General features: G+C 66.5%; 5 protein-coding genes across 5 annotated transcripts; 4 read left to right on the forward strand and 1 right to left on the reverse strand.

The window, feature by feature from the left end:
• Positions 1-329: 329 nt before the first annotated feature.
• On the forward strand, positions 330-2,341 carry F751_0421 (putative protein phosphatase 2C 55; the record flags this gene model as incomplete). The annotated part of the gene is made up of 5 exons (XM_011397605.1): positions 330-627; positions 787-933; positions 1,086-1,211; positions 1,428-1,669; positions 1,988-2,341. The coding sequence occupies 5 exons, from the start codon at positions 330-332 to the stop codon at positions 2,339-2,341; spliced, it is 1,167 nt and encodes a 388-aa protein (XP_011395907.1).
• Positions 2,342-2,884: 543 nt separating this feature from the next.
• F751_0422 (Zinc finger A20 and AN1 domain-containing stress-associated protein 3) lies at positions 2,885-3,555 on the reverse strand (the record flags this gene model as incomplete). Its single annotated transcript, XM_011397606.1, has 2 exons — positions 2,885-3,344; positions 3,476-3,555. 2 exons carry the CDS (start codon positions 3,553-3,555, stop codon positions 2,885-2,887), a joined length of 540 nt encoding a protein of 179 aa, XP_011395908.1.
• Positions 3,556-3,900: 345 nt separating this feature from the next.
• On the forward strand, positions 3,901-5,136 carry F751_0423 (Meiotically up-regulatedprotein66 protein; the record flags this gene model as incomplete). Its single annotated transcript, XM_011397607.1, has 5 exons — positions 3,901-4,068; positions 4,154-4,249; positions 4,388-4,467; positions 4,693-4,739; positions 4,913-5,136. 5 exons carry the CDS (start codon positions 3,901-3,903, stop codon positions 5,134-5,136), a joined length of 615 nt encoding a protein of 204 aa, XP_011395909.1.
• Positions 5,137-5,396: 260 nt separating this feature from the next.
• F751_0424 (hypothetical protein) lies at positions 5,397-5,837 on the forward strand (the record flags this gene model as incomplete). The annotated part of the gene is made up of 1 exon (XM_011397608.1): positions 5,397-5,837. The coding sequence occupies one exon, from the start codon at positions 5,397-5,399 to the stop codon at positions 5,835-5,837; it is 441 nt and encodes a 146-aa protein (XP_011395910.1).
• Positions 5,838-6,040: 203 nt separating this feature from the next.
• Positions 6,041-7,003, forward strand: F751_0425 (Tyrosine-protein phosphatase non-receptor type 11; the record flags this gene model as incomplete). The annotated part of the gene is made up of 3 exons (XM_011397609.1): positions 6,041-6,089; positions 6,305-6,592; positions 6,759-7,003. The coding sequence occupies 3 exons, from the start codon at positions 6,041-6,043 to the stop codon at positions 7,001-7,003; spliced, it is 582 nt and encodes a 193-aa protein (XP_011395911.1).
• Positions 7,004-7,164: the final 161 nt, after the last annotated feature.

Genomic DNA, 7,164 nt, shown 5'->3' on the forward strand with positions numbered 1-7,164 from the left:
TGCGTTTTGGTGCCAACCATATTCCTGTAACAAGTAACGACTCAAACAGCTGCGGATAGAGTGCTGGGGAATCGACCCCGGCCCGTCAAGGCGCGACATTCGCGGGTGTGCGAGACAACCCCAGCACTTGGATCTGCACCCACGATCACCATGGACTGGGGCGTGGGGCCACAACTGATGTACAGGGGACCGGCACTCGCTGTGTGCGCCCTCGTCTTGCTCGTGTCGCTCCGCCAGGAGTGGTGAGGAGCAGGCTTGCGGGCCAAGGGCCCCTCCCTGTTCCCACCTTGGGGGCGATGAGCACCTGACACGCCACACCTTCCACGGCCATGGCTCTGAGGAGCGTGCTCAGGATACGACAGGGCCTGCTCTCGAGCCTGCGGATCCTGGCGAGGCCAGCCGCGGACCTGGCACAGCTGGACGCTCCTGCCTTGGCGAAGCCCGACTGGCAGGCACGCCAAGCGCGCCAGACGATCTCGGCCCAGGTACCGCTCCCGAGGCTCCAGCACAGCCTGGCAGGGAAGGAAGCGAATCGTCCAGAAGGCTCCTACCACATCCAGATCGTCACGGGCAGCGTGCGTGGCGCAGGCACGCCCACTCCCGCCCTCCTCCAGCTATTTGGTGAAGGTGAGGACCAGACGAGGGAGGGGTGGGGAATGTGCTGACCCTCTGGGCTGCAGTGACCCGGGAAGCAAGGCCATGCAGGGCTCTCCCTGAGGGTCAGCGGCTGCTTTCGGATGGCTGCTGGCACAAAATCCCCAACCCCGCCCACCCCCTCTCCTGCAGATGGCGAGTCGGAGCCGTACCTGATTGGCAGTGACGGCTCCACCATGGGGTTTGAGAGCTCCTCCCGCAAGACCTATGTGGTGCAGGCCCCCCACCTTGGCCAGCTGAACAGGGTGCTGATTCGCCAGCTCCCCCTGGATGCGGCAGGTGTGCATGTGGGTGGGGGTTGATGCGTCGGGTGCTGGTGGAGCCCGGCGGAACTTTGAATCAGTTGCGGTGCAAGTCGTGGGACCTGGCGTACAGCCACCGGGCACAGTCGGTGTCTTCACCTGTCCCTCCCCATCCTTGTCCCCTTGCAGATGAAGAGGCGGGTGCCAGCTCTGGCTGGTTCCTGGAGAGGATCGTGGTGGTGGGCCCAGAGGGCGACAGCTGGACGTTCCCATGTGCCGAGTGGCTGGGCCGTGACCACGTGACCCAGGCAATAGGTAGGGGTCGTGGTTGTGCACGTATGTTCCATTGCGCGGGAGACGCCGTGCCTGCCATGCGGTCATGGGTGAGCCTCCTCTCCTTCCCTGCCCCTCCTGCCCCTGGACCCTTTGTGCAGTGCCTGCTCACCCCATGAGCACACCCTGCACCCTTCCATCGCCCCCCACCCCAACCATCCCTCCTCCCCGCTCTCCACTCCCCCCCTTCCCGGCCAGGCTCCCCCGAGCGCGTACTGGTCCCGCTCACGGTGCACCTGTCCTCCATGATGGACCCTCGGTACAACCTGAAGAGCCAGATGTCGGTGGCCGCCTCCGCCTTCTCCATCCCGCACCCGGAGAAGGTGGCGGAGGGCGTGCGCGGAGTCAACCGCCGCGGCGCGGGGCACGGCGGCGAGGACGCGTACTTCATCACCCACGCCTCGGAGACGGGAGTGGTGGGCCTGGGCGTGTCAGACGGGGTCTACGCCTGGCGCGAGCGCGGCGTGGACGCCGGCGCCTACTCGCGCGGCCTCATGGCCGGCTGCGCCGCGGCGGTGGCCGGCGGCGCGGCTGACGCGCTGGGCGCGCTGCGCTCCGCCGCGCGCGCCGTGGCCGAGGTGCACACACTGGGCTCGGCCACGGCATGCGTCGTGCTGGTCAACGCAGCGGGGGGGGTCATGTCCGCCGCCAACCTGGGCGACAGCGGCTGGATGCTCCTGGGCGGCGGCGGCGGCGGCGGCGGGGGCCCCGGCGCGCGGCGCCGCCCACGCGCGCTGCGCGCGCGCTCGCCCCAGCAGGAGCATTCCTTTGGCTACCCCTTCCAGCTGGGCGCGCAGCCCAGCGCCGACTCGCCCGAGGACGCGATGCTGACCTCGCTGCCCGTGGGCCCCGGCTGCTCCCTCGTCCTCGGCTCCGATGGCCTGTTCGACAACCTGGATGACGAGGCCATCGTGGCGCTGGTCAACCATGAGCTGGACGCGGGGGGAACGGTCAGCGCCGTGGCGCGACGGCTGGCCTACGCCGCCTTCGAGGCTTCGCAGGACCGGGCGCGCGACACGCCCTACAGCCGCGGTGCCACCGAGGCCTTCGACATGATCTACCGCGGGGGGAAGGCCGACGACATCACCGCCCTCGTCGCTGTCGTCTCCTGAGGCTGGAGCGTGGCCTGGGCGGGCCTCCTCAGGTGGTGACCAGCAGCCGGGCACCTGGGTCTCAGGGAAACACCAGGAACTCGGCAGCAGTCTTTGCGGGCGAAGTGCGTCGCCATGCAGATGCGTGACCCGGCCCCGGTCGCAACATCCCAGGCAAATACTGCAGCCTGGTGTCTTGAGACGCGAGGCGGGCATGGCCGTGCAAGCATGCTGCTGTTCAGAAGGATGCGCTGCTGCGTCGTAACGGGAAGGGCTGGGCGCCCCCCCTTTCCCCACCACTTTTGCTGCCAGGCCACAACACAGCCACCGTGGCGGCTGTGCCCTATAGTAACCCATTTCCCAGCGCTTGTACTGAGTACGACTGATGACACAAACATTCATGATACTGGATCAGGCAATAAAGTGCAAGCAAAGGCCCTGCTGGGATGGTTGTACAGAGGGGGAGGGGCAGGACAGCAGAAGGGGAGCAAGGGGGCGCCAAGGAGCGCCCTGGGGGCTGAGTGTACAGGTATGCGAGAGTTTACGAGAAGCAGGCCTGATTACTCAGAGTTTGTCAAGCTTGGAGGCTGCGACCAGGGGGTTCTGGGCTGCCAGGCGGGCCCTGTCCATGCCCACATAGTCAAAGGTGCAGGCATGGTCCGCGGCATGGCGGTGCGAGGAGCAGAACACGAAGCCGCACCGGCACTCGAACCCCAGCAGGCCCACTTTCTTGTTGCAGCCGAAGCAGCGATTGCGCTGGGCCTGCACGGGGCGGGCAGGGGCATCTGCTGCAGCCTCGATGGCTGGAACAGAGGGCTGGGCGGCTAGCACTGGGGCCCGAGGGGGAGCTTGGACTGCAGCCTGCTCCTTCGCGCGGGAGGAGGGCGCTGTAGGCAATGGCACCGCCGCTGGCTCAATGGGGAGGGGGCCCGGGGTGACCAGCCCGGGAGGCCGGGTCAGCTTCTGCCGCTGGACCTCGGTGTCCCGCCAGCACTTGCTGCACATGCCCTCTGTGGCCGCATTCCTATTTGATGGCGGTCCAGGGCGGGGAGGTGAGATTCAGGACGAGACATGGAGGTCCGAAGCTTACCCCTTCAGGAAGCTCCGAGACTGACGCGCACATCGAGCGCACCGACCGCGCGCTCCCAATCTTACCCGAAAAAGCCGCAATTGTTGCTGCAGAGCTTGGTGTCCGGGACCGAGGACGGAGATTGGGTCTGGTGCTGCGACTCCATAGGCGTTTACGCTGAGGGATGGGGCTGACGGACCTCAACCGCCGAGGGTCCCAAAAGTCCTCCCGGCGCAGACCGAGTCACCCGCGGGGCACGAAACGATGTAACAAGACAGTTGCAATGGTGGGGGAAGATGTCGGAGGAAGGCCCTGGATTGGTAGTCTTCACCCACACAACCTAAAGTCGGTTTCCCACTTTCCTTCCGGCTCTCCCAATCACCCTGGGCCTGGGCCACTCCGTCAAATCTGTCGCGTTGAACCCGGCCCACAAGCTCGGTCGACATCCCAGCCCAAGAATCAGCACATAGATTAATGCTATGAGGCATCAGATCACCCTCTGCGTTGCGCCATGAGCAGTTGCGAAGTCGTCCAGCTCCCGGCCCGTGGCACACTCGACGTGTTTGCACATCAGATTCCGGAGGTCCTGCGCGCCCTGTTGCACACCATCATCTTCCACAGGGCACTCGGACTCGTGAGGCCCCAGGAGGTAGACTCCCAGCTCTTTGATCTCACCTGGGTAAGTTGTACAACCGGGGCCCCTGGTGGTCCTCCGCCCATTCAAGCCGTAGGCCCACCCAACAGGATCACCCCGCCATCCGCAGGTCCAGTGTGGGGATCCGAGCGTCGAGCGCAGGATCGAGGACAAGATAGCCCAATTCACGGCCTGGGTCGAGAAGAACCCCAGCAAGCGCGGCCAGGTGGGAATGGCATGGGCAGGGTGGGTGACCACCCCATGGCCGCCTTGCGAATCACCATGCAGCCTGCATCGTCCCGCGTCCTCACCCTTTGCACGCCATCACCCTGCTTCAGCCTCTTCGAGCACCTTTCCTTCCCAGGTTTGCTTGTCCTTCTACGAGAAACGTCAGAAGGCGGCTTGGTTTGGGTCTCAGGAACAGCGCTTGTACTGGGAGCAGTGGTGAGAGGCAGTGGCAGGCGCCCTGTGCGGGAGACGTGTGATGGTGGACCTCAGCATGCGCTGCCGGTAGCTCTCCTGCTCAGCCTAGGGGCTTTGGGTCCCTGACCTGCTGAGTGAATGTTTTGTCGCGCAGTCGTGAAGTGCTCACCATGGGGGTATTGGGGTGAAAGACACGACCCTACCGACTGCTGATTGTTCCTATGCGCGGTGCCCGCACCCACACAGGTACATCAACCTCAGCACCAAGGAGTCTGCCTCCCTTTCTGAGCAAGGTGCATGTGGCTATCCTTTATGCAAAGGGTCTGCGGAATTTGGACACTGGCCCTGCTCACCCCTCGAGCATACTCAGATTGCCAGTCCCAGCATGTCTGCCCATCACGTATACAGACCCCCACCCCTTTCTCGACCCACCGCCTCACTCCTCCCCTTGACCCATTCCACACAGACTCTGTCCAGCAGCGCCAGCTGCAGGCCTCTCTCGAGGAGTGCATCCACTCCATCCTGCGCACCGTGAACGACCGACGCGACGCCATCCCTCCCGTAGTCTCCAGCGCCGCCGTCACCTTCCCCTTTGACATTACCATCTCGGGCGAGGGGGGCTCCGTCTTCAGCCTGGACGTCGTCAAGCGCATGCTGCTCACCACCAACCCGCCCTCCGTCCTGCACTGAGCGCACCGGCGGCAGCGCGCAAACCACAGCGAGGCCGCGGCACGGGGCTGCGGCGCCACGCTGATCCCACGCACTGTCCGCGCTGGTCCTGTCTTGAGGGGCCCCATGTCTCGGTCCCCCGTGACCAGGCAGGCCCTCGATGCGGAGGGGAGGGCCCTCCTGCAGGTGAAGGGCCGGCCCTCTGGGTCTGGAGCGGGGCAGCGCTTGCTGATGGTCTGTCACCTCAGGGCACGAGTTGCTTAGAGTACTGAAGCCAGGCGATGCATGTCGCCCCGCCCCACCCCGAGCGCACCCAAGGCACTCACGCTTGCGACCCTGCGACGCCACAGGCCCTGGTGGCACGCCTTGCCGCGAAGCTGAGCCCCAAGCTGCTGGAAGCCGAGTTCCTGGCGCTTGGGGAGGAGGACGCGGCCGCCGTCGCGGCGGCCGCTGCCGCGGGCGGCTTCTCGGCGGCTACCGGCTGCATGGAGCGCAATCGCTACTCCGACGTCCTGCCCTTTGACGACCACCGCATCCGCCTGCGGCGGGAGCCCAGCCCCGGCGGCGCGGGGGCCGTCTCGGACCCGCTGTACATCAATGCCTCGCCCCTGGAGGGGGCGCCGGGGGACGTCCCCTGGCACCTCACCCTGGCCCAGGTGCGGGGTTTACCTGACGAGGCCGTTCAGCACCGGGGCCTGATTCGGGGAATGGGATCTGATTGATTCAGGAGCGTGCAGGGGAACAGGACCCAGATGGCGACCAGGCCTGTCTTCCATGTAACATTGGGGGTATGAATGGTCTCACGGAGGATTGGTATTGGGCCCGCCCGTCTCGCCCCTCTGGGCCACCCCTCTGTCCCGCTGAGAGTGCTATCCTCCTCCTACCCCAGGCGCCGCTGCGGAGTACCCGCGAGCATTTCTGGCAGATGGTGTTCGAGTGCCAGCACACCCACGTCGTCTCGCTGACCAACCCAGGTGCGGCGGAGTTGTGGGCTAAACATGTGGTGGTCCCGTGCCTGTACCGTGGCACCTCCTGCCCCGCTCCCACCTCTCTCTCCGCCCCCAAGTCTTGGGCGCCGTGCCTGACACTGCTACTCCTTGCCAGCCTCATTGACACGGTCATGTGCTTCCATCCTCCAACCAGCATGCAAGCTCACATGAACGTTCAACCGGTCACCACCCTCGTGCAGTGGAGAACGGCGTAATCAAGTCCTCCACCTACCTGGCGGAGGAGGCGGGGTGGAAGCGCCGCTTCGGCGGCATGGCGGTGAAGACTGAGGGCGTCAGCGAGGCGCACGCCAAGCTCTGGCTGCGACGCCTCAGCCTGCGCGGCGGGGTCGGCCCCCTGCCCCGCCCCGTCTGGCACTGGCACTACGCTGCCTGGCCCGACCACGGCGTGCCGGCGTCGCCGGAGGCGCTGCTGCGGCTGGTGGGCGAGCTGGCCCCCGTGCAGACCCCCATCCTCGCCCACTGCTCTGGTGGGGGGGGGGTTCCGAGGGGGGTTGGTTCTGTGGAGGAGGGGTCGGGTGAGCGCGGCGTTGCCTGTGCGGCTGGTGACCCATGTCGGAGCGGGTGGCTGGCCGTGGTCTCCCCTCCCCAGGGCTCCTCACCGTCCTCTCCCCGCCCCACCCCCCAAACCCTCAGCCGGCATCGGGCGGTCTGGCGTGTTTGCGGTGCTGCTGGTGGCCGTGCGCCGGGCGGAGGCCGCGCTGAGCGGCGCGCGCCCCGCCAGCGCAGAGGACCTGGCCGACCTGCGCGGCCTGGTGGCCGCGTGTCGTGCCCAGCGTGCGGGGTGCGTGCAGACTCTGGCCCAGTACGCCTTTGTGCACACGGCCCTCAAGCGCTGGGCGGGCGAGCGCCTGGGGGAGGCGGAGGACCAGGGCGCGTGAGCCTTGATCCGATCTCAGAGCCAAGTGCCCAGGGCGCGTGCCCGGCCCCCTGGCTGTTGCACCCTGCTGACGTCGGTCGCGCCCATGTGGGCGACGGCACGAGGAAGAAGGACCCGCCATGATGATAGTACACCAGGCTGGGCAGCACCTTACCCCCCCCC

The sequence above is a fragment of the Auxenochlorella protothecoides genome (assembly GCF_000733215.1).
Source record: "Auxenochlorella protothecoides strain 0710 unplaced genomic scaffold scaffold106, whole genome shotgun sequence".
NCBI lineage: Eukaryota > Viridiplantae > Chlorophyta > Trebouxiophyceae > Chlorellales > Chlorellaceae > Auxenochlorella > Auxenochlorella protothecoides.